This window comes from Lissotriton helveticus, chromosome 7 (assembly GCF_964261635.1).
Source record: "Lissotriton helveticus chromosome 7, aLisHel1.1, whole genome shotgun sequence".
Taxonomy (NCBI): domain Eukaryota; kingdom Metazoa; phylum Chordata; class Amphibia; order Caudata; family Salamandridae; genus Lissotriton; species Lissotriton helveticus.
Window position 1 is genome coordinate 454,689,908 of NC_136068.1, and position 26,221 is coordinate 454,716,128.

General features: G+C 48.5%; 2 protein-coding genes across 2 annotated transcripts in view; one reads left to right on the plus strand and one right to left on the minus strand.

The window, feature by feature from the left end:
* Positions 1–26,221, minus strand: part of PAGR1 (PAXIP1 associated glutamate rich protein 1) — a 206,110-nt gene that overhangs the window by 36,945 nt on the left and 142,944 nt on the right. The gene's annotated exons all lie outside the window — the stretch shown is intronic.
* Positions 1–26,221, plus strand: part of KIF22 (kinesin family member 22) — a 242,721-nt gene that overhangs the window by 18,072 nt on the left and 198,428 nt on the right. Inside the window, exon 2 of the mRNA XM_078652399.1 lies at positions 4,913–5,124. Coding sequence (XP_078508525.1) covers positions 4,922–5,124 — 203 coding nt within the window. The 5' untranslated portion in view covers positions 4,913–4,921. The remainder of the gene's footprint in view (positions 1–4,912; positions 5,125–26,221) is intronic.

A 26,221-nucleotide genomic window follows, 5' to 3' on the forward strand; every position in this document is an offset into this window, starting at 1 on the left:
GCGATGAGTGGAAGTATATCCTATTTGAAGTGCATCACCAGGTTTATGACGGGGAGAAGGTTGTCATCAGGGAAATACATGGGGAGAGGAATTGAAGCGTTCTGCTATGGATGATTGGAGTTATCCCGTTTTGGTCTTTGTTGTGTAATGGTGCCCATCACTCCATAAGTGGCTGATGCAAATGATACTTGAAATGAACTGCAGTGGGTTAGAACTAGGTACTGGCTTCACATTCATTTATTTTGAAAGAGTGCCAGTGGTTCCTATAGGCAGTGCCCCATAAGACGTGACACTTCCAATGAATGCGTTCTTCATTGCTTTGACCCCTAATAGGGTAAATAACTTGATACCAAAACCAGTCATCACTGGTAACCTGGAAGCCTGTTTATTAGTATTGTTCTTAATGTTAGTTATCTGCACATTATCTAAACCTTCATGAAATTAACCATTAGTAAATGGATCCCATGCTTCTACCTTCTCCTCGCTCACCCCTTGAGAAACTGAAGGCCCGTCATGTGTGCATTGCGAGTATCATTGTGTACACTTGTCTAAGAGGCTCAAAAGATGAAACCTTTTATCCACAAGACTGTGCTCCCAGATCTAGAAGTCAGAATATGCAAGAGTAGATATTCTGGGAATTACAGTAAACTAAAACACGTGGGAATTACAGTAAACACGTGGACTATCAAAGCAGAAGTGGTGAGTTTAAAACAACAAGCATTTGCAATGCAATGGGTCTTGCATTTACACAAGTGTAAGCTATTGGCATTGTAACTGACAATGCGTTTTGTTTCAAAAACCAAAACATAAGTAAAAGGCATTGTCGTGTACAATGCCAATAGCTCAAACTTGTGCATACGCGAGACCTGTTACATTGCAAATGCTTGTTTTATTTGTATTCCTGCTCTCGTAGTCCTTGTATTAAATGTAGGACAAGTATCATAAATGAAAAGCGAAGATGAGGCTGTCGGTGCTTAATTGGGAACTTTGCGCACTCTGATGCCCCCTGTCCCTCAGATCACTGAAGCGCGCTCAGCCAGTTCTGGCCTTTTAGCGTGTCGAGACGCCTGCCAGAATTACTTTTGTTACAAACTCTGTGCGGGTGACACGATTGCATTAAAAGTACAGAAATAGAAAAACACTTGTCTGTTTATTTATTTTTGTTTTAATTAGCATTTCGTATAAACGACATTAAACAATAACACAAGTGCAGTACATTACTTAGCTGTCAGGCCAGCCGGCCAGCCAGGGAGACAAAAATACACAATATAACGTTGGGATGCATCGACAATACAAAAGATGGAATATAGTCCCGTGTTTCGCCCTACTACACTGTGACATGCAGGTCATATCATGAACGCATTACAACCTCGACAGTGGTAACAAAACGTAACCCAGTGCGGAACGAGGTCCGTTCCCCTGTGCCTGTTGTAAGCGGTCGTCCGCAGCGCCAAATTGTAAATGGGCCCCAGATGTCCTTGGGACAGGATTGCGCCGGTAATAATTCCCAATAGCAAGACAATTGGTCCCTACAGTGTGACATTTTTGACCTATTCCCTCATGGTCGGGGCGGCACCCCCCAATGCAAGGGCATTTGTCTCTTTGCCAGCAGCAGTAACATTGCTGTGAGCTTCCTCGACTGTAGTGGAATGGTTTGTTCAACCCCCCAGCAGCGCCACCAGTGGTGTGCTAGGCAGCTCCTGCCCAGTTATGATCTTGACATGATGCAGTATTTTCACCAAAAAGTTGGTGATAGACCTGCACTGCCAAGCCAGGTGGAGAATGGTTGTTTGGGGGGGCAGCACAGCCAGCATTTATCTGGCCTCAGCCCCGTCCGATGGAGCTGTATAGGAGTGCGGTGAATAGATTTGAAGTGGATGAGCCTTAGGCGGTAGTTAGGAGACCGTTGCTCCAACTGTCTGCAACAAAGTCCCACTGCTTGTCTGTGATGTCCACCCCCAGGTGCTCCTCCCATGCTCTGCGTGATGTTGGCACGACTATGGGAAAATCCCTATGTGTTATGGTGTGAATGTGAGATACAGGGCAGTATTGTAAATGTGCTGATTCTGCTGAGGCACATAGTTGATAATTTAACAGCGTGTCTAGCGCTGAATAGGATGCAGAGCCACACATTTCCTGTAGTGTTGAGAAGCTATCCCCTAGGTATAGGTCCTGACGTGTCTGAATATGGTGCAAGTGCGCGTGTGCCTGCACCTTGCCATCCATGAGTGGTGGGAACAGCGAGTTATTGGCCAGTGGCATGGAGTGAGCATATAATGTCAGTGTTTCCCTTTTGCATAGACCATTCCAGGCCAATCGTAAGGTTTCTGTTTTGTCTACTTCGTGGCGCGGGCGTTTGTATGTTTGGTAGAGTGCGGTGCCGAAGGGGAGTGGTGCCACCCAGTCTGTTTCAATTGCCACGTGTGGCTGAAATGGTGTGGGATGTACCCAAAAGTGTAAAAATTTGTGCATGGGTCCTGTAAGCATAAAGAGCGAAGTCCGGAGCTCCCAGTACCTGCGGCAGCATGAATATCCCCTAGAAACCCAAGGCTGTCCGTCCCACTCCCCTCCCCCATACCAACTCGATCATGAGTGATCCAAGGTGTTTAGAAAAATTGCGCCGTAATTGGAACGGGAATGTTAACGAATAAATACAGTAATTGGGGCAGGATCACTTTTGTTACAGCAATGTGGCCCGCCAGAGTGAGGGGAAGTGTCTCCCACCGCCTCACTTGTTCCCCAATCCAGTCCACCGCCCTGCTGTAGTTGGCAGTCCAGATTTCCTGCAGATTGTTATTAATCCAGACGCCTAAGTACCGCTTTGCTGTTTCTTACTTTTGATGCAATCGTGGCACCCGCGCGGAGATTGTAACAAATAATGGAAAGGAAATGTCGGGCAGCAGCTAGCAAAAAAATTAATTAAAAGCTCCAATCTCGGAACAGTGGTGGGGCGGGCAAACACTGGAGAAAGCCAGCATGGCGTGCTGAACGTAGGACAAAACAATCATCTAAATTTACGTGTGTATCATAATTGTTCAGTAGTACTTCATTATATTGGGATATAAAGATCCCTTTGTTACAGATATGCTTATAGTTCAAATCTGAACTTATTCAAGTGCATGTAAGTTCTGCATTATATTTGAGCCATTTTAGCTAAACTGTATTTCTGTGAATCATTTATTTATGCTTTTATGGTTTGTCCATCAAATAAAGAAGATTATATAAGTTCTGCATTGCTTACTATGAACTCCAGACTGGTATCTTGTACCCAGCCGACATCTGATAACATGTAAGAGATCAGTGAATAGATTAACCAACCGATAAACTAACTTCAGACCCAGTAGTGCTCAGAGCTTGCTCCTCTTGTAGGTGTTCTATCGCAGGCACCGTATAATTCGGGAGGCACACTTCCAGACTCCCACCCCAACCCCACAGAGTAATGTACTGAATGATGGTAAATAAAAAGAAGTGGCCCCATCTTTCAGCATGTGAAGAAGTGCATTTTAAAACCTAACCAAAAAAAAGTGCTGGGCGTTTGAGTAAATTTTTCTTAGAACTCCTGGCACTTTTCCAGAGCATCATCCATTAGAATCGACAACCAAAGCAGAGCTGCTTCCAGGGAAAGAATAAACAGTTGTATTGCCCTGTATTGGGTCAAGACTGCTTCCTTTACACCTTATATGCACCCTCACTCAGTTCTATGGAGTGAGGTGAGAAGAATTAACGGCTACCACTACTGGTTCCAAAAGAAACCTTGGGTGCAACAGTTTTTTCACTGAAGAAGGGCTGTGCTCTACAACTGTTAGTCTGTATCCCAAAAATTCTGCTGGCAGTTCATTACAGAGAACTATCCCAATCTGCAACTAGGAAAGAAGTGGTATTCAAATCCTTTTGTCCTTTTTGTGGAAAAAAGAGTATCTCTTGGCTGCATCTTCGACCTATACAATCTGAGCAAGTTCTCACACTTCTAAGGTTAAAAGGCGCTGACTTAGGCCTTGGTGATGGTAGTTGCCAGGATTGACTGGCAGTGCTCAGTAAAGCTTGAGGGTAAAAAGAACAAATGTAATGGTACTAGGCATTGTTGTTGTTTTTGTTCCACTCCCGGGTCTTTACCAAGATCCTAGCTCAAATGGAAGTTTCACACCATATGTACATAGATGACCTCAAAGGAAGTAGAACCTTGTCCAACGCCAAAACGTGGAACTATATTTAATCTTGTTTTCTCTGAACTAACCAAGATTATGCTTAATATCATTCAAAATCTGGGTTCCAGCTTGTCCAAGGCCTTGTTTAGCAAAGTTGCCATCCATGGACTGCTTTCTGACTGAGGCAGTAACAGTTTGGTGGCTCCAGCGACTCCTGGGCTACATGGATCCATCCAGCAGAACACTAAAGCCTGCTGTTAGCAAGTCCAAGCTTTTTTGATCTAGCGCCCCCCCGTGTTTCGTGTTTACAATGGTTATCATTGGCTTTTCTGCAGCTCCTCACAGCATGGGTTTATGGATACCTTGCCTGTAGCAGTTTGCCAGGCAAGTCTGGTTTTCATCAACTTAAACGAATTGTGCTTGAAGGCATTTTGTTATCCTTTTTCTTACCACACAAACACTTTAGTCTTGCATATGCTGGTTTTATTCTACATTTGGATTGGCTTGGTTCATTCAGTAGTCTTGTGAAGCTCTAGATACAGCAGGTTTGGTAGCGTAGTGCGGAGGATAGCTGGAAAATAAAACTTCTAAGTGTGCGTCTGATGAAGATGCTATAAGACAGACCTATTTTGGGCCCATAACTTCAGTGTGAGTTAGTAAGACTGCTTTGTAGAGATGTTAATCATTTGAGACCTCCGAAGCAATTTACCTATGTTGGAAATATAAATACATTTGAGTATTGAAATCAATTTTTTTTTTTTATAAAGGCTTTCGACATGATGCCAAAGCGAGTTAGTGTTATGGAGCCTTCAAGTCACCCCAAGAAGAGTCCTCCAGCCAGAGTAAAGGTTGGTGTCCGTCTGCGACCATACATGAACCTGGAAGAGGGCCAACAGCAGAGGCCATGTGTGCGTGGGCTGAGCGATCAGTCTTTGGAGATAGTCAACTGGAGGAACCAACTGGAAACCATGCAATACCAGTAAGTTCTCTTTTAAGGTTATAGGAAGGTGTAACGTGAAGGGTCCTTAGACCCCAGTCCTACCAAAGCATATTTATCTTTCACAGTAGGAGAATGCATAGGGATTAATTTCAGTTTGCGCCTTTTCCTAATCTCATTCCTGGTCATGATCACATTGTATAGGCAATGCTCTAGTTTCTATCATTTTTCAACATCCTTCCTGCAATTTTTTTTTACCTCCCCACACTTTCCAAGAGAAGTGTGTATGTATATTTGTGTGTGTGTATTACCCCCCAAAATCAATGATGAAAGCAAAAGTATAGACTCCACACCTTTGGTGACCAGTATTTAATGAGGTTGCCACAGGGATCCCTCCATAGTTTAGTGATTAAGTCTGTACGGTCTATACAATATGAGGGTAAAACCGTCACATATTTATTTTTATTTTAGATGTTTTATATAGCGCTGGCTGTACCCAGGAGTATCAGAGCGCTTTACAAGGTGTTTCAATACAGGTACAGTGTGTATAAGCACAGACCATTGATTCATAAAAGAGCAAGTCCACATAGGATACATGTCAACTAGATAAAAAAAAGTAAAAACAATTGCTAGACACGGAGATATACAATATAGTGGTCTCAGTTTGGTGGGAAGCTTCACCTAAGTATACCAAGGAGCAGGAGGGACAAAAACATGCAAGAAAACTGAGGGGATAGAATGCCGCATGGGAGATTAACAAGGCCTGCACTGACACAACCAAAAGGCTGACCAGCAATGTCAGACCTTTTGGCTTTGCCAATTCTGGTTTGTTTTCGTGTTTCCCAGAATCTTGTTGAAACTGATTACACTAGATTTTTTACATTTATATTTTTGGGGAAATACTAGGATGCATCAACACATTTTCTGAAATGATTCTTCAAAGAAATGGCACCCTGCCCTCAATCTACTTGCCCACTCGTAATTGCGAGTAAAATATATCAGGTCGATCTATATTTAACACCTCCTAGTCCCATCTGGCGAGTAAAGGTAGGCTTGAAAGGAACAGGTGTTATGTTCATTCAGAAAGTGAAAGAGCAATAAGGATGCTATAAAAACAAGATTTAATCTTGACACTTTTGCTGTCTGTTCCAGGAACGAGGTCAAGTGTCAGTTTTTCTTTTAACTAATTGCTGCTTGGAAAATGAGGTTTATTTTTCTCTTATTAGAGTTGAGGTTTTTGTCAAGTGAGCTGTCTGAAGATGTCGGTTATTTTTTTGGAGTACATAACATTTAAATAGCCTGTAAACTAATATTACAAATATTTCAAAATATATTTGGAATTACAAGAGCACATTTTTTGGTAATGAAGTGTGATGCAAACAGAGTTAAAGAAGAGCAAAACAAACCAGAACACTTTACTTGATGTACAAATGACACATTTTTGCAGAAACTATATTTCCAAACCTTGTTTGTATGCTATGTAGTTTTGTCAGTGTGAACGTTTGTGGCCATTTCAATGTACAATTTGCTGATTACTGATGACTGTATCACTTCATGCTCTAGTTGTGTATTTATTAAAAGTGATCGTCTTGCACATGATTTGAGAAACATTCCTGGCCCCGCTCTGATGAAAATGCTGTTAACGAACTAGGAGGCAAGTCGTGTATCCTGTACATGTCTAGATTTGTATTGTATATGGAAAAAAGTTTAGACTATTAAATCAATCTGACAGACCTCTAGCTGCAGATTCCTTACCTTTGAATTTCCCAGGCTTCATACTGGATCCGGAAAATTTTGCTGAGCAAAACACCTTGCGCGTGACGTCGGGTGGCTCCAGATGTCAGTTTTTTCTTTCTGATAGATACATCTGCCGTGTGGATTCCTCACCTTGTGAATATCCCCTTGCGCCAGCAACATTACGAAATTCTTTTCGTAGCTTCGCGCCGACGTGGACTTGGATGTCATAGAGGCACGGAACCGCTCGCGACTCCGCTGACGTCACCGACGCCTATAATAGGCCCACGCCGGCGTGATATCAGTTCCCTTTTTTCCGTGTCGTCGACGCTAACTGTTTTCTGGGATCGTACTGTAGCTTTCTAGTAACTTAATTACTCTTGTTCTAGTATTACTGTTTCTATTTTCTTCGAGATGTCGTCGAAGAAGACTGGCTTTAAAGCTTGCGGAGAATGTGGCAAGACAATGTCTATTACTGATCCGCATGAGTGCTGCGTCTTATGCTTGAGCTCTGACCATGACGTCGAGGATTGCCTTTTTTGCAAGAAGATGACCCCAAAGGCTCTACGAGAAAGGGAGACTAAACTCCTCGTGGCAAAATTGAAAAATAAGAAAGTTAAGAAGACTTCGAAGTCTCTATCTCGGCGTGAGGGGCTGGTGAGGCCGAGGTTCCGGTTCCTGTGGGTTCGCCGACCCCGGTTCCAGGACTCGAAGAAGAGGTCGATGTCGTGTCGACTCCACCTCCTCTGGAACAGCCCGGAGGACCCTATCCAGAGTTTCCGGCTTCAGGTCAGGATCCATCCAATTTCCTAAACGCCATGTTTGGTGTTTATTCTAGGGCGATGTACCTGTCTGGTGCACCTGTTGGTCCCACGGGTCCTATGTCTTAACTTGGGTGTTCCCCAAGCTTATGCTCCTGCGCCCTTCATGCCTTTTATGCTGGCTCTATCACCGCATTGGCATTTTCTGACACCACCGGTGTCGTCGACGCCGGTTCCATCGACACCGGTGCCTACGACTCCGAAGCAGGATCCTGTTCGACCTCGTGTAAAACTACCTCACCCGACTTCGGGTTCGACGCCGGCCCCGTCGGAGTCGATTCTGAATCCTTCGACTTCTATCGGGAAGGAAAGGTCACGGAGAGAAGCTCAGACTTCTAGAGGAAGAACAATATTGATCTGCAGATATGGAGGAAGGAGAGTTACAAGATTCTGAAGATCCTTTTGAGGACCTGGGTGAAGCCAGTGGTCTTGAACTGTCTCCTGAGTGGGATTTAGCTTGTGTCGAATGTACCTTCAAAGGATGTGGTACCTTATCACACTGTTATTAAAAATGCGGCAAATTTGTTGAACATTACTCTGCCCACTGCTGATTATAAGCCAAATCTTCTGACTGAAGTTCTTCAACCCTCTATTATTGAGCCTATGCTGCCTTTTAATGATGCGTTAGCTGAACCCATCTATGAGGTTTGGAAGAAGCCTTTATCTGCTCCTGCAGTTTCTAGGACAGTGGCGAGAAGGTACAGGGTTGCACCTGGTGACCCTGAATTTTTGTCAACACACCCATTGCCTGAGAGTTTAGTTGTGCAGGCTGCCTGCTCGAAGAGGTCTGCTGGTGCTTTTCCGCAGGTTCCTGGGGATAAAGAGTCCAGAAAGCAGGATCGAGCTGCCAAGAAGGTCTTCTCCTCAGCCAGTATGGCGTTAAAGTCAACCAACGCAACTTGTCTGATGGGGCGGTATGTCCATGCCTTGATGGATTCTGTTAAACAGTTGGTTCCGAAAATCCCTGAGGAGGATGGAAAGGATTTTCAGGAGGTGATATCGGACACTCAGGCTGCTGCAAGACAGGTGATTCAGAGTGGGCTGGACACTGCTGATTCGGTGGCGAGGGTCATGAGCTCTTCCGTTGCCACTAGGAGAGCCGCGTGGCTTAAAACATCTGAGTTCTCTACAGATGTTCAGTCTGTTTTGATGGACTTGCCTTTTGATGGCTCAGGTTTGTTTGGCAAGAAGGCTAATGCTGCCTTGGAACGTTTTAAAGACCGTAGGGCCACTGCGAAATCTCGGCCTTCAGTCCAGGGGTACTACTGGAAGACGCTTCAGAGGGTTTGGCAGATCTTCCTTTCGTTCCTACAGACCATCTCAACAACCACAGCAACAGCAAAATACGCTGTATAAATTTTAGAGGCAGGCAAAAAGCCCGTCCTAGGGGCCGTCGGGCTTCCTTCTTCCCAACCCCCTGCCAACGCAGCAAAGCAGCCCTAGATCCGCCATTCGGATCATGTGGTCCCAGTGGGGGGCCGGCTTACCCATTTTCTACAAGATTGGGAATTGATAACATCATATCTTTGGGTACCCAATCTTGTGGAGAATGGGTATGCCTTTCCTTTTCGGGAGTTCCCCCAAACTATCCTCCTTGCCAGGGTTATTGTTCGGATCGGAGGACCACCTGCTTCTCCTGCAGGAAGAAGTCCTGGCACTTTTTCGAAAAGGTGCGATAGAGGTGGTTCCAGAGCAGGAAAGGGGTCGGGGATGCTACTCCCGGTATTTCCTGATCCTCAAAAAGGATGGCAGGCTTTGGCCAATTCTGGATCTTGAACCTTAACCTAAAACAGGAAAAGTTCAAGATGCTCACTCTTGCACAGGTTCTTCAAGCGCTGCTGGAAGAAGACTGGATGGTGTCGCTCGACTTGCAGGATGTGTACTTTCACATCCCAATCCTGAAGTCGCACAGGAAGTATCTCCGTTTTACGGTGGGATCGCAGCACTATCAGTTTACGGTCCTTCCGTTTGGGCTTACTACTGCGCCTCGAGTCTTCACCAAGGTGATGGCAGTGGTGGCGGCACATCTCAGGAGGTCAGGGATTCCTGTAGTCCCTTATTTGGACGACTGGCTGATCAAAGCAGAGTCGTCTGAGTGCTCCATCATCTGCAGGAGACAACTCAGTTGTTGCACAGGTTGGGTTTTTCGATAAATGTACCCAAGTCTCACCTGGTGCCCTCACAGCGCAACCTGTTCATAGGTGCGGTACTGGACACTACTGTGTCGTGCATTCCCTCCTCCTCAAAGGATTCGCAACATACAGGAAATGATTCCTTTGTTCTACAATGGAGCGGTCGTTCCAGCCCTGTAGGTTCTTCGCCTGCTCGGTCTCATGGCTTCTTGCATTCTGTTGGTCAATCATGCACGCTGGCACATGAGGGCGCTCCAGTGGTGCCTCCGCAGGCAGTGGTATCAGCACACCGGAGATCTCAGGGAGTCAGTGAAGATCTCCAGAGAAGCTGCAGCGGATCTGTCTTGGTGGAGCGTGGAAGGCAATCTGTCACAAGGAAAGCCTTTTCAACTTCCATCTGTGGCCACAGTGATAACTGATGCATCCACTCTCGGGTGGGGTGCTCATCTGGGAGACCTGGAGGTCAAGGGTCTTTGGTCTCCAGAGGAGAGTGCTTCACATCAACCTCCTAGAGTTGCGGGCGATACGTCTGGCACTCAAGGCCTTCCTCCCTTCCCTTCCCTTCGCGGTCTGTCGGTTCAAGTCCTGACGGACAACACGACCGCGATGTGGTACATCAACAAGCAGGGAGGAGTGGGGTCGCAGTGTCTCTGCAGAGAGGCTCTGCGTCTCTGGTACTGGGTTCAGGACCATCAGATTTGTCTGATGGCAAATCATCTGGCCGGAGTTCAGAACGTTCGTGCAGACAGTCTCAGTCGGCAGATCTCTGCCGATCACGAGTGGAGGCTTCACCCGGAGGTTGTTCACGACATCTTTCGGATGTGGGGGGCTCCTCGGGTGGACCTATTCGCCACTCACGAGAATGCTCACTGCCTGTCATTCTGCATTCTCCAGTATCCGATGCAAGGGGCCTTGGGGGACGCGTTTTAGTTTAGTTGGTACTCGCAACTCCTTTACGCGTTTCCTCGGGTTCTGAGGAAGATTCGCCAAGACTGGGCCCAAGTCATATTGATCGCCCCGGATTGGCCAAGAAGGGTGTGGTACTCAGAACTTCTCCACCTCTCCTCTCACCCTCCGCTCCGTCTCCCTCACAGGGCAGATCTCCTCTCTCAGATGGAGGGGCAGGTTCTACACCCCCACCTCCAGACCTTACACCTTCATGCCTGGAGATTGAACGGGTCAACCTGAGTTCTTTTTCTCTCCCGCCTGACGTGGTGGATGTCATCTTGTCAGCCAGGCGTGACTCCACTAAGTCCATCTATTCTTATAGGTGGTCAAAATTTGTTACTTGGTGCAGGGAGAAATCTATTGACCCTTTGAGAGCCCATTTATCTGATGTTCTTCAGTTTGCTCTTTCTCTGGAGCGGCAAGGGCTTGCTGTTGCCACGGTGAAGGGCTATCTTTCAGCGCTGTCTGCTTTTCTCTGTTTGCCTGACCAGCCCTCTCTATTTAAATCTCCTGTTGTCTTAAGGTTTTTGAAGGGCCTTATAAATAAGTTCCCTCCTACTCCTTTTATTGTGCCTCAGTGGGACTTGAATCTTGTCTTGACCTTTCTGATGGGTGCTCCCTTTGAGCCTCTTCATAAATGTCCTATGAGGCTTTTGACTCTGAAGACAGTTTTCCTCGTTGCGATAACCTCGGCAAGGAGGGTAAGTGAGCTTCAAGCTTAGTTACAAGCCCCCTTTCTTGACCATTCATGCTGATCGAATGGTTCTTAGGACCAGGGCTGCTTTTCTGCCAAAGGTGGTTACTCCTTTCCACCTTGGTCAATCCAGTACCCTTCCTTCCTTTTTATCCTCCGCCACACCCTTCCAAGGAGGAGGAGAGATTACACTGTCTGGACCCCATGAGGGCTGTGTCTTTTTACCTGGACAGGACTAAAGACTGTCAGTTGGATGACCAGCTCTTCATTGGCTTTGCTGGCTGCAAGAGGAAGGGCGGTCCATAAGAGGACGTTGTCAAGGTGGATCGTCCTCTGTATTAAGATCTGCTACTCTTTGGCCGGTAAGGAACCTCCAGAGGGTATAAGGGCTCATTCAACTAGAGCGAAGTCTTCGACCTCAGCATTGGCTAGAGGTGTGCCTGTTGAGGATATTCGTAGAGCGGCAACTTGGTCTTCCCTCCACACTTTCGCGAAGCATTACTGCTTGGATTCCGAAGTGAGGAGGGAACGGTCACTTTGTGCGCTCTGTCCTTCAGGATTTTCTGGTTTAGAAGAGTGGACACCCTCCTCCGGGAGTGGGGACCGCTGTGGGACTCTATTCACAAGGTGAGGAATCCACACGGCAGATGTATCATCTGCCTGTGGATTCCTCACTGACCCACCCGCCTCCCCGTTGTCCACTCTTCTGTGCCAGAGTTTCTATTATGTATTTGTTTATTTCAAATGTTTTGTTGCATTTGCTTCACACTGTGTGCTATTTTGATATTGGTACTGCGTATATGTCTACTGTCATTGGTCCGTCCGTGTGCCTCGAAGGCACGGAAAAATGGGCGGAACTGATGTCATCACGCCGGCGTGGGCCTATTATAGGCGTCGGTGACGTCAGCGAAGTCGCGAGCGGTGCCGTGCCTCTGACGTCCACGTCGGCACGAAGCTACGAAAAGAATTTCCGAATGTTGCTGGCGCAAGGGGATATTCACAAGGTGAGGAATCCACAGGCAGATATTGTATCTACCAGAAAAAGCGTTACTGAAGGTAAGTAACTTGTTCTTCTGCGCCAGTTAAGCACCGATCCGGGAAGAGCTACCCCTCTGCCCCTTTTTGGCAGGCTTTTTCTCGACTTGAAATTTTGGGAATCTACTTTGTGTGCGAGGGACGTCTTCGAGAAACAGGTAACAAATCATGCTGGACTTGTTCCATTTATGATGTCGGTCACCGATTCTTTGCCCCCCCGCTTAGGTCTGTGGTGTCTTGAACGTGACCATGATTCGAAGTCGTTGGGCGATGGCCGGTAGACCTTGAGGGAGTGAGCAATGAAGTCGCTTGTGGCCCGGCAGTCGACACAGTCCAGCGAGACTCCAAGGAGGGTCACAGTCCTGTTCAAATAGAGGCCACCAGACCGCTCACGGAGCCTAAAGTTCTCTTTCTCCCTTTCGAGGTCTTCTGGACACTCAGGGAAGAGGCACAAGAAGGCCAACCTGACTTCTACTTACCTCCACCGGCATCCGTTCTGCAGAACTGGAGCCTGAGTGGACTTCGTGCCTCCCACCCTTTACGGGACCCGGAGCCACTCCCACTCAATTGGAGTTTTACAAGGCCATGCGCCGCGTATTTGAGCAGAACGACCCCATTGGCCCCGCGGGGTCGGTTTGGCCCCCTTCAGGTTCGACACACTGATCCGGCCGGGCCTCAGGTATCAGACTCTGGATTGATATCAGTTGTGCCAATGCAACCTTCCCTGGTGTTGAATCCGAAGTCTGTGCCTACGACGTCGCCAATGCCCATTGGTGGCGCAAGCCCCATCCTCCTCGACAGAGCAGGAATGGCGTCAAGCGACGGTGATTTCGACTGAACCCAGGGGTTCTAGGTTGTTGCCTGAGCAGTTTGTGGACTTGCTGGGCTCAGGAGAGGAATGGGAGGATTCTGGAGACCCTCCATCTTGAGAACCAGGATGTCTGAGGAGACCATGGACTGCTATGGGGAACTTGGAGGCCAATGGTCTGTGTACTTCCCCAGACACTGGCATGCTCTCTCTGCCTACAGTGCTATGCCATGGTGGTTTAGAGGGCAGCTGAGGTCCTAGGACTGGAGCTGCCCTGAGGGCAGGCCAGGGCTTATCTCCTGACCGAGTTGCTTCAGCCTGGGGCTTCCACTTCTGAACGCCTAGTGCCCTTTAATGGGGCACTTATGGACTTCTTTCTAGGAACCCGGTCCAAACCTAGCATAGGGGCACCTGTGACTAGAACGATTGCACGCCGCCATCGCTTAGCTCCTGGTGACCCAAAGTTCCTCAGCCAACTCTTCACCCACTCCCCACACCTGAAAATTTGGTGGTGTGCAGGCTTCTACGTCCTAAGGCGCATTCCTTTCAGCCCCTCCGGATAGGGAATCTTAAAGGCTGGAAGAAGACTAATTATCCAAATGAGTCCAGTATGGCATTGTAGTCTGTGAATACTGCGTGCTTATTGGGCAGTTTCTCCCACTCTTTGGGAGACTGTTGTGCAGGTGCTGCCACAAGTCCGTAGGAGGCCTGAGCTATGCTCTCACAAGCTGTCATGGACTGGCGGGATGCAGCAACGTTCGCCATATGGTGTGGATTAGATACAACAGATTTGCTAGGCAGGTTGATTTCAATGACGGTGGCCTTGAGACGCCAAGCCTTGCTTCGTACAACTGGCTTCTCAGGGGATGTCCAAGCCAATTTTATGGACATGCCCTTTGATGGAACCTGTCTTTTTAGGGGAAAGGCAGACCCTGCCCTGGTCAGGTTCAAGGACCCTCAAGCTACGGGCAGATCCTTGGGCCTCTCCACCATTCCACGTGGCAGGCTTCCTTTCATGGCAACGGAAGGGGTTTCCAGCCACGTCAGCCCAATACTATCCACGTCACGCTCAGACTACCCAAGCTGTGTGGACGCCGAACATTCTGTCGTCTGAATGGAGGCCAGCAGTCGTCTACCACACTTCCCCCGGCAGTTGCAGCATCCAAGCACTCCTAGGCTGATTCTGCAAAACCACACTACTCCAGTGGGTGGGAGAATTTGTCATCTCCCCTGCTGGCGATCAGTAAGACAAGTGGGTCGTGCAGATCGTCCAGGGGGTCTATACTCTTCCTTCTCCTACACGGACAAGGCAGGAATGGCTGGTGGAGGATAATTTGAAGTTGCTCCAAGAGGAAGTAACAGCTCTTTTGGCCAAAAGACCTATAGAAAGGTTCCTTGCTTCAGAAGTAGGCATTGGCTGTTTCCCACTATTTATTGAGTCTGAAGAACAACCAGGGGCTTCGGCCCATTTTGGATCTTCGGACTGTCAAGCTTCCCCAAAAGAGAAATTCAAAATGATCATTTTGGCTCGGCTCTGGTCTTGTCTGTCCTAGACCACGGAGACTGGATGGTAGCGTTGGACCAGCAGGATGCGTGTTTCCATATTCCCATCCTGCCGAGCCACCGCGTTCCCTGTGGTTCAAGGTACGCCGCGAGCACCATCAGTTTACCGTGCTCCCCTTCAGTCTTACTAGTGCCCCTTGGGTGTTCACCAAGGTGATGGCTGTGGTTGCAGCTCATCTGCACAGGTTAGGGGAGTCAGTCTTCCCCTACTTTGATGACTGGCTGTTAAGTGTCTTCGCCCCAGGCAGTTGTCTCCCACCGTTAGACTACAGCGAATCTCCTGCATTCACAGGTTCTCCATAATGTGCCGAAGTCACACCTCACTCCTTCTCAGGCGATCCCTTTCATCAAAGCTGTCCTCGACACAGTGCAGTTTCGGGCTTATCTTCCCAAGAAGCGAGCCCAGGATATTCAGATTATGATTCTGATATTTCAGCCTCTCTAGGATTTCAGTGAGGTTGACTGAGGCTGTTGGATCTCAAGACATCCTGTTGGGAAGACACACAAGGTGGTGTATGCGGGCTCTGCGATTGGGTCTGGGGCAGACCGCTCTCCCTTCCCCAACCAGATTTCAGTCATGGTGGATGCGTCCTTTCTGGGATGGGGCGGCCACATGAGAGAGGTGGAGGTCAGGGGTCACTGGTCTTCGGCAGAGGCGGGACTCCACATAAATTTGTTGGAGCTCCAAGCAATTCGGTTGGCATTGAAAGCATTTCTTCTCTGTCAAGTGGAAGCTAGTGCAGGTGTTCATTGACAACACCACCGCCATGTGGTACTGCAACAAGCAGGGCGGGGTGGGATTGTGGACTCTTTGTAGAGTGACCATGCGTCTCTGGACATGGCTGGAATAGCAGGGCATATCCCTGGTGGTTCAACACCTGGCAGGTTCTCTGAACACCAGTGCTGATGATCTCAGCCGTCTGTGCCTTCAGGGTCTCTTTAAACAGTGGGCAGAACCTTGGTTAGATTTGTTCGCCTCCGAAGAAGGGGCGCCCTGTCAGCGGTACTGCATGCTGGAGTTTCCAAGGCGGCTATGGCTCAGCAACGTGCCTCGTGAGTGGAGCTCAGGCCTGTTGTACGCCTTTCCGCCCATAACACTCCTGCCCAGGGTTCTGAAGATCAGGAGCAACAAAGCCCAAGTCATTCTTGTGGCATCTGACTGGGTGAGGAGAGTCTGGTATCCAGAGCTTCTGAGCACAAGTGTCGATCCTCCAGATCAGGCTGCCTTCGGGAGGGTTCTCCACCCGAACCTGAACTCTGCACCTCCATGCATGGAGATTAAGCAGCGACGGTTGATAGCTTTTGACCTTCCTCCCGAAGTCTGTAATGTTGGTCTGGCGGCCACTAAAACGGTATACACTTGAAATGTTTTTATACTGTACAGATGGGTCTATTGACCCTCTTTATGCTTCTTTCTACTGTCCTTTTATTCATTCTAACCCTTGCCCAGAAGGGCTCTGCCTTGGGAACTCTCAAGGGTTACCTTTCTGCTCTGTCTGCTTTTTTGCAGCTGCTAGACCGGCTCCCTCCAAGTCTCCTATTGTAAATAGATTTCTAAAAAGGCTGGCTCACTTGTTTCCTCCCACACCCTTGTTACGCCACAGTGGGACGTTAAGTTGGCCCTCCCTTACCTGATGTGTGCTCCCTTTTGGAGCCTTTGCACAATTGTCCCCTCTGGCTGTTGATGATCAAAACGGCCGGCTTGGTGGCGATTACATCGGCCTGGAGGGTGAGTGAGTTGCAGGCATTATCCAGCTCGCCTCCTTATCGTATGTCCCTTCCGGACAAGGTGGTACTTCGCACCAGGGCATCTTTTTTGCCAAAGGTTGTGACTCCATTCCATCTGGGTGAGTCCATTACTTTGCCTACCTCTTCGCTCCCCACATCCCTCTAAGGAAGAGGAGCGTTTCCACCAACTGGAACCAAAAGAGCGTTCTACCATGACCAAACAAGTTCCTGGTGGATGACTAACTCTTTGTGGGGTATGTGGGAGCGAAGAAGGGAAGGGCAGTGCAGAAAAGGGACCATCTCTCGCCTTGTCGAAGAAGCAGCCCCCTGAGGGATTAAGGGCCCACTCCACCAGGGGAAAGGCTGCGACAACCGCCTTGGCTCTGGGTTTCCCAGTCCAAGGCATCTGTCAGGCGGCAACATGGGCATCATTGCACATGTTCACAAAACATTGTCTTGATGGTCAAGTGCTCAGGGACGGGCACTTTGCCTGTTCATTCCTGCAAGACTGTTCAGTCTGTCTTCAGTCTGCAACCCACTGCAGGTATATGGCTCGGGTGTCAGACTTCAAGCTGCAGATTCCTTACCTATGAATCGGAGGAACAAGTTGCTTGCCCTTACCCCACCCATGCCTCCCCGCTTTGCAGACTGATTTAGTAGGACTAGGGTTGCCCCTTTCAGAGCCCTGGTTTTTGCACACAACTACGTCCGTTACTTCGTAGCTCTGCGATTCTGGCTTGGAAAATACGAAAGGACTGACGTCCGCGCGCTTGGGTGGCGCCTATATAGGCACTGCGATGTCTTAGCCGACGGCGCCTATATAGGCACTGCGATGTCATAGCCGACGCTGCTGCTGACGTCACCGGGAGCCGAATGAAGCTACCCGACGTTGGGCGCAAGCGGTATTGCTCAGTAAAGTTTTCCAGATCCAGCCTGTCGTCGGGGAGATTCAAAAGTAACTCACAAAGGAGGGACTGTGCGCTTTTTTGACCGGTTCAGCATACATGCCCGGAGTCCATGAAAGAACAAAGGGTATGCTGTTCCTAATTAAAACTAAAGCACAAGGAAAACAGTTTTTGCGTGGTTAAGGAAAATACAAAGATGGGAATTCATCCTTTTGTAATTTAGGGCCCTCACACACCCAGCTGGGTGACATGCTTCATCATAGGGCTGCTCCTCGTCTGGTCAGAGCTGCAATACCCAATGGGCTCCATATGAGGGGCTCTTTAGCAGATTTTTTTCCCCCAAAAGCAGTTTAGGTGCTGTGGGGGTGAGGGGCCTAAGCAGTGTAGATGATGAAGTGCTAATGTGTCATGGTATGGGGAGCCCGTCGGGTATTGCAGTGCCTACCTGACAAGGAGCAGTCCTATGATGAATCCCAGCCGGGATGATTCCCTCTCTTTGTATTTTACTTGACAATGCAAAACCGGTTTTCCTTGTGCTTTAGTTTTAATTAGGAACAGCATACCCTTTGTTCTTTCAAATTCAAAAGTAAGGCCTCTGCGGCTAGATATTCTCTACCAGTAGATTCCTTACCTTAGAATTACCCCCAGGCGTCAGACTGGATCTGGAGAATTTTTCGTCAGTAGTAACCCTGCTTGTCGAAAGGTGGCGTCGGTCGGCTCAGCGTTCGTCGTGGTCCTCGGGATGACGTTGCGGTAGCTACATAGACGCCGACCTCGCGCTGATGTCGTCTTTTTTTTTTTTTTTTCGCGCCAGCCAGCGTAGATCCGGAAAGAGCGGTACCTCCAGTCACTTTTTGACTGACTTTTAAGCGACTTTTGCCATCACAGCTTTTGACTCTGAATATATGAGGGACCCCTTAGTAATGTCAAGGGAAATGAGGTACAGACCTTTGTAGAAAAAAATTCCCTTGACCCGAATGAAATATGATAACAGTCAAACACTTCTAAAAAAAACAATTTCTACTCATATAATGCAATTAATTGGTACATTTATAAGTATTAAAAACACAAGTTAATTATAAATCCACAACATCAGAGGCAGCTTTTACTATTTCCGCGAGCACATGGAAAAACGATGCAAGCTTGCATTACCTGATCAGGAAGGAATTTAAAGAAAAACGCGTCAGAATAGAAACAAACTTGTTGCCATTAACTGATCTACTAACGTAATAAGAACGTGTCAAGAAAAATCGTAAGGACGGAGCTAGAGAGAGCATCTTCAAGTTGAGAAAATTAGTCACACAAACAAAGGATTGTAAAGAACAGCTTCTTAACAAATAAGAAAAGGAGACAAGTATTTGGGCCTTGACAACGGTGGGTGTATAATCAAAGATACCATCGAAATGCGTCGAAGCAGGGTTTGACACGATTCAAGGACAAACCACTCCCAGTGGAATGTCAATAATAGATGCATCCATCAGGAGGTGTTCAAATTTCCTTTGAATGTCTATTTGTATTTGGCAAGGGGTTATGTCATACTGTTGTATTATCTCTTCCGTTTATGCTGGTCATAATTAGAAATTTTGCATTTTTTAAAAAGGAATCTTACCACGTGACATTCGGTACGGGTGAGGAGAACAATTGTGTTTTTACTAAGTGTAACCGGACTCGTTTTTTATGTACAATTGTGGATTTATAATTAACTTGTGTTTTTAATACTTTTGAATGAATGTACCAACTGATTAATCTCATATGAAGTAGAAATTGTTTTTTAGAAGTGTTTGTTTGACGACTTATCATATTTCATTCGGGTCAAGGGAATTTCTTTCTACAAAAGACACAGCTTTTCTTGGTGCACGTCGGGGATGCCTGGTTTCTAGGCTTACAGCTCCTGTAGCCAACTGATGTCGGTGACCGATCCGCACGTGTGCCTGTTTTGCCTTGGGCATGACCACGACCCCAAGTCGTGCTCCGACAGCCGGACCATGAATCCGAAGTCTTTGCAGGAGTGGTCCTGAAAGTTTCTCGAGGCCCAGCAGTCTGCTCCGTGCCGTTCGAGGTCCCGGTCGCATGGGAGGTTGAGGGACCACCACCAGTCTTCTAAGTTTTCGTACTCCTCAGCCAAGTAGAAGAAGCATAGTCACTCTTTGACTTCTCCCAGTCTGTCTGCCGGCGCGACGAGAGATGCGGGTGGTGCCCCTCCCGCGGATCCAGCAGAAGGGTTGACTCAGTTTCCAACCCCTTACCGGGACCGGAAGTGACCCCTGGCCAGCCTCCAATTTTACAAAGATGAATGCCACCTTTAGGCAGCCCGACTCCACTGGGGCGCCTTCGGTCCCCGCAGACTTGGCTGGGGGCCCTGGGCCTTGAACGCCAGCGGCCCCGGCACCTTAGGGTCTCCTTGGATCCAGGCCTGGATCTGTATTGGTCGACCTGATGACACCTCCCCTGGTGCAGATTTAACCATGTCTGCAGCTGGCTGTGTCCCCAGCCGACATCTACCCCGACCTCCACCTCAAGGTAGACACTGGTCCACGCCGGACCTGGTGCTGATTGGTACTTTTGTGCCCATGTTCTACCCTGGCTCTTTTAGACCAGATTGGCAGCCAGATGAGGGTGAGGAGGACTTGGAGGGGTCTGGAGGCCCTTTTAACTGACTTGGGTTACGAACCGGATTGTTGAGGACCTGGGGGGGAGCCAGTGGTCTGGATACCGCTCCAGACCATGGCATGTTGTCTCCTCCTACCGTGGCAATGGAGGAGGGAGCGTCTTATGCCGTGGTGTTGCATAGGGCGGCCGAGGCCCTCAACCTTTAACTACCTAACCTCTAACTACCTATGGTGGCAGTCAGGACTAACCTCCCCACAGAGGTGCTCCAACCGGCAGCAAGCTCTTCGGAGCCCCTGCTACTGTTTTTAATGAATCTCTCACTGACTTCCTTTTGAGCACCTGATCCAGGCCCAACATGTGCTCCTGTGGATAGAATGATTGCCAGACACCAAAGCCTAGCCCTGGGCAACACCACTTTACTCTCCCAAAACCCCACCCCTGAGAGCTTGGTGGTGCAAGCCTCCACCTCCGAAGGTGCATTCCCTAACGCACCACCTGATGGGTAATCCAAAAAGCTGGACCATCTTTTGGAGATTTCCAGCTTGGGACTGTGGTCGGTTAGCACCACATGTCTGTTAGGCCGTTGCACCACCATAGCCCACACTGAGTCGGTGCAAGTGTTGTCGCAGTGCCCAGAGGGGATCCGGGGCGTTTTCTCCTGTGCAGTTGCTCAAGGTAGAGACACAGCTAAGTTTACCATCCGCTGTGGGCTGGATACAACGGACTCACTAGGCAGGACGATTTCCACGTTGGTAGCCCTTTGACGCTAGGCCTGGCTGATATCAACTGGTTTTCAGGGGATGTCTAATCCACTCTTTTGGACATTCCCTCCGATGGTTGTCGCCTATTAGGCGACAATGCAGTCCACGCACTGGAGTGCTTTAAGGACACTCTGGCTACGGCCAGGTCCTTGGGCCTCTCCACCACCTGTCCTGCGCAGTATGATTGTTGCCCCCTTCGTGGCTACAGAAGGAGTGCCAGCGCAAGCTGTTCATCCCCTGCGCGGTCGGAGCCGTGGGAACCACTGCTGTGGTTCTGAGACACCTGGTGGGCCATTCCACCACAGCCCCCTCTGTAGTAGGCTCCAAACCCTCCTAGTCTGACCTTTCAGGGCCACTAATCGCCAGTGGGCAGCGGGATTTGACATCGCCTCACCCACTGGCGCGCCATCACGTCGGATGGTGGGTTTAGCAAATAGTCCGAAGGGGCTACTCCCTCCCTTTTCAGACTACCCCCTCCATCCATGCCACCTCAGTACAACTGCATGTCGGAGGATCATCTGGCCCTTCTCCAACAGGAAGTTTCGGCACTCTTGGCCAAGGGAGCCATCAAGCGAGTTCCTGTCCCAGAACTAGGTCGTGGTTGCCATTCCCACTACTTTCTGGTGCCCAAGAAGGGCAAAGGCCTGCGTCTTTGGATCTCTAACACCAACCGCTTCCTCCAGAAGGAGTTCAAAATGTTAACGCTAGGTCAGATCCTGTCTGCCCTGGAGACTGGATGGTAGCGTTGAACTTGCAGGACGCTTACTTTCACATCCCTGCTGGCCCACTGGCGTTACCTGCAGTTCATGGTAGGCCACGAGCACGTTCAGTTTACCGTGCTCCCCTTTGGCCTTACCAGTGCCCCTCTGTTCACAAAAGTGTTGGCAGTGGTCGCAGATCAGGGGTTCCAGTCTTCCCCCGATCTCGACAACTGGCTATTTAAGACGGGCTCGCCCCAGACTGTAGTCTCTCACTTTTAAAAGCTAAACACTAGCTGCTACCTCTGAAAGTTTTGTTATGCTGAGGAAATAGTGTAGCAAGTGACCTCTAATTAATCAACGCAGCTCCACAGAAGACTGGATTTTATTTATTTTTCCTCTAACCGTAGGTTTCTCTTTTGAGACTCACATTTGCAACACCTTTTATTTTAGCTATCTTCCTGCAACACTTCCTCTAATCGACCCTATACCTGGACTCTCTAGAGCAGTCTCCTGAATGCTGGAGAAGTTTCCTCAGCACTTGCATCTGGGGAGAGGTGTGGCGCCGCGGCCAGGGCGACTGACGCTGGAATCTGGGGACCACGGTTCGATCCCCGGCTCCGGCGGCAGGTTAGCCCAGCACCATGTGACTCTGGGCAATAGCTCGCTTAATCTTCCCAACGGCCCCCAGCGCCTAGAGACCCTTACGGGTGATTGTGCGCTTTACAAATGTGGACTTTACCCCTAAACCTAAGCTTGAAACAAGCAAAGCTGGCCTATTACAAATTTTTATATTTAGGTGTTTAGTTTGTTTTGCATATCTCTTTGCAGGCAGTGGTGCTTCAATCTATTTTAATAAAAAAATGAAGCCAATAGGTCTCTTTGTGGGACTTGCACACTTCCCTGAAGGCAGTTCTGGATTTTCACCACAGGCATTGGATTTTGCAACTATGCGGAGCACTGTGATGGTTTCAAATGATTTCAAAGACTGTATAGTAGGTCAGCACATGCAGAATTGTATGGGAGGGAGGAGTGTGTTGGTGGATTAGTAAGTACATTCTATGGTTGATATTGAAGGCCGAGGGAATCATCTCCTTTGTGGGGTTATCTCTGGACTTTTTTGTTGCCTGCATGCTCCTTTTATGCAGGATCAGGACCATGTTTCTTAGCAAAGTTTCGGTGAGAACCAGTCGGATGGGGCTAGTTAGAAATCCATTTCGAGTTCAGTCGCTGTTTAATGACCCTGTATTTTTAAGATCAAGAAGTTGCTAATCTTCAGTAGTTGTGTTTGCTGAAAGTAGGTTGGAAGGAAAGCAATGAGTTTAGGTTTGCAGGAACGAGAGGTGGAATAGTGGGAATAGGCACAGCGAAGAATGATTCTTCAGAATTGATGCAGGGTAGGTTTGTGGGTTGAGTAAATGAATTTGTTTTATCGCTCCAGTCTGGAGTCCATATAGCATTACAAAGGTGATTAACAAAATGCTTAACATTGTTTAACATTCACCCCTAGTCACAGATCTGGTTTTAATCCTTTCTTTTTTCTTACCAATCCATCCCAGTTTGGACCCAATCATATGCTAATAAGTCTTGACCCTGCTCCCCATAGGAACAGTCCTGCCTGGAATTCCAGGAGGCCACAGGATTCAAGCTAGCCTTGCTGATGGGGGGGGGGGGGACGCCTGGGAAACCAGTTTCAGGATGCTTGTTTCTGGTCCGGGAGGACCTGGTCTTGCAGCTCGGGCTTGCCTGTATCCAAGGTGAGGAGGGCCAAAACTGATTTTCATATGGCTGGGCCTGAACTGGAATGGCATTGGTAGCAAAAAACTATGGATATAGGCCAATATCTCTTACGGGGTGAATGTTTGACATTGTTCAGCATTCTGTCCAATTGCTCTTGCATTTGCTACCTCTAGTGGGAGTGGTATGCCGAGATGCGGTGTCCATGCTCTCCATGCCACTTGAGTAAAGCTAGCCTGGGTGATTCCCTGAAACTGGTCCCAGGAATCTTGTTTCTCTTCCGGGGGATCCCCATCAGTAGTCATAAGCACTAGCATATTCCCGCCCATGCGCGGGACCCCAGAAACATAATCATATATGTGCCCCATATATATGTGTGTATGTGTATTATAGCAACTGCAGCCTTATATACACCAGAGCTTAATAATGCTGTAAGGACTTCCCATTATATCATAAAAGCATACATTAGAAACAGGGAAAAACAGCAAAACATGTTTTGAATCGGTTTTAATGCTTAGCAGTCAAAGGAAACTCACATAGTACTGAGAGCATATACAGCTCCCAGGCTGCATTGCAGAAACAATCTACAAAGACTAAAAAGCTAACTCTGAGCAATATAGAGATAAACTGGCACCGTGCCTTTAAAGCTGTCATGACCCCCAGCTTCTCATCATGCCTCAGGGGTGAAAGTTAGGTCAGTTATCTCCGGCTCCTTCAGAAGGATCCTGGTTACACAGCTCCACTTCTTTCTGATTTTAGTCAGAAATAATCTTCACTTTTTTGAAAATGTTGGACTTCCTTCCATCTTCTGGGTTTTTTTTTTTTTTTTTTTTTTTTACTGTTTTGGCCATTTTTTTCCACTCAAAATCCCATCCCTTTTTAACCCCTGCCCTTCTTGTGGAAAAAAGGCCAGGTAAGACTCATGAGGTCTGTATTCTGTTTGCCTAAGGACCACGACCCTAAGGCTTGTCCTCATTGCCAGACCCTGTCAGAAGGACTTTAAAGGACCGAGAAAGAATCGGTCTTTATGGGCTGGCAGAAAAGTCTTCCAGAGGCAGGTCACAGGTGAAGAAGGGTTCCAAGAGGGCTAGATCTCCATCCAGAAGCAAGGTCCCTCACCCTCTACTTCATTCTGGCTCAGGGCTGAAAAATCTTCCTCCGGTAGGTCATTTGTCCAAGAAAAGACCTTCGACGGTGGGCTCGCCGCCGAAGACCTCTCCATTCAGGTACGTCAATGAATCGTGATCCGGTGACGATCGGCGTCCAGGAGTAGAAGCCCCCCCCCCCCCCCCCCCCCGCACGACATTTGGCGTATAGGGCAGGGTCCCCTCCGTCGTCAGTCCATCGACTTAGAGGGGCAGGAGTTCTCTGCCGTGGATCATTGTCAAGGATGGGAACTCCTCCGCCGTCTCGACTATCTGCGTCGAGGAAGAAGCGCCCTCTGCCGTCGTTAACAAGGCGGCGTCTAGGAGCAGAGCCCCTTCATCAGTACCTGCACAACGACGTTCGGTGTCGAGGAGCAAAACCACTCCGCCGTCGGCTCATCGACTTTCAATGTCGAGACGAAGGGATGTTCCAGCGTCATCGGCAAGGGATTTGACGTCCAAACAGAAGCGTTGTCGAGACCAGATCCTACAACAGACTGGAGATCAGCGTCAAGGAGGTCTGGAGGTCTGGATCGACGTCTAGAGTCCACGCCCGACGTCAAGGCCTACATCAGTGAGGTCTAGAGAAGGATCGATGGTTCAGGTCACAGAATCTGCATTACGCCATTCTTCCTCGCATTCCTCCCGACATCCTTACACAAGATCTGCCTCTCCAGAAAAAAATTCCAGCAGACCCACGCGTAGGTCTCCATCAAATCACAAGGAGGCTTCCCCTGCTGTGCACTGGTTTCCAAGATGGCTCCTCCCACTGAATCACTGGAATAAGGATACAGGAGCCACACAGTAGAAATATGCCAGCCCCCTCCATAGGTCACCTTTACAAAGATTGGTGCAGGAAGTGGACAGATCGCGTTCTCCAAGACGTGAAGAGCGCACATGCAGGTCAAGGAAACAAAGATCTAGTTCCCATCCAATCATCGAGGGATTATTCCCTAACCTATCGGACAGCCCTTTATCAAGAGTCTCCGATAGATGACATCAACACCTACCATGATATGCTTCAGAGAGGGGCTCAGAAGCTGAACATTGAGATGTCTACCCCTCAGGTGGCAACAACTGATATTTGAGACTCAATCAGAGAGCAGTGTCTCGTCCACTACTTCACCTGGTTCCTGGGATTCTGGAACCGGTGATGGACATTTTCCTGACGCCAGCTACGATCAATGCCGCATCGGCTCTGATTCGGGGAAAAAATACAAGCCGGCCTCCACAGACCCTGTCTTCTTGAAGACTGATCCGCCTGAGGACTCCGTTATCATTGCAGCAGCGAGGAAATCTCATGCTGTGGCTGCGTGTTCATTGCGCCCCCCCCGACAAAGAAAGTAGGTCCCAGGACTCTTGGGGACGTAAGGTTTGCGGCTCAGTAGCTTCATCATTAAAAGTGTCCAGTGCTGCAGCCTTATTAGGTCGCCATGATAGAGCCTTGTGGGACTCCTTGGACCGCTTCAAAGAGAAGCTATCAAAAGGACTTTGTAGAGATCATCACCAAGGGGGTCACTGGTTGCCAACCAAGTGATGAGCACGGCAGCGGACGGTGCTACACTATCGGCACATTCATATACCCATGGGTTTTGCGCCAGGAGATCCTCCTGGTTGAGGCTGACCGCACTCAAGCCGGATGCACAGCAGAGAATCCTAAATCTCCAGGTTTCCGGCTCCTCTGTTTGGCACCCATACGGATGAGGAAATGGGAAGGATGAAGGCTGAACTCTATACCCTCAAAGCCGTTGGCTTGGAGAAGGAGTTCAAGCGTTGTTACAGGCCCAACCAACGCAAGGGATACCAGCAGTTGGTTCAAA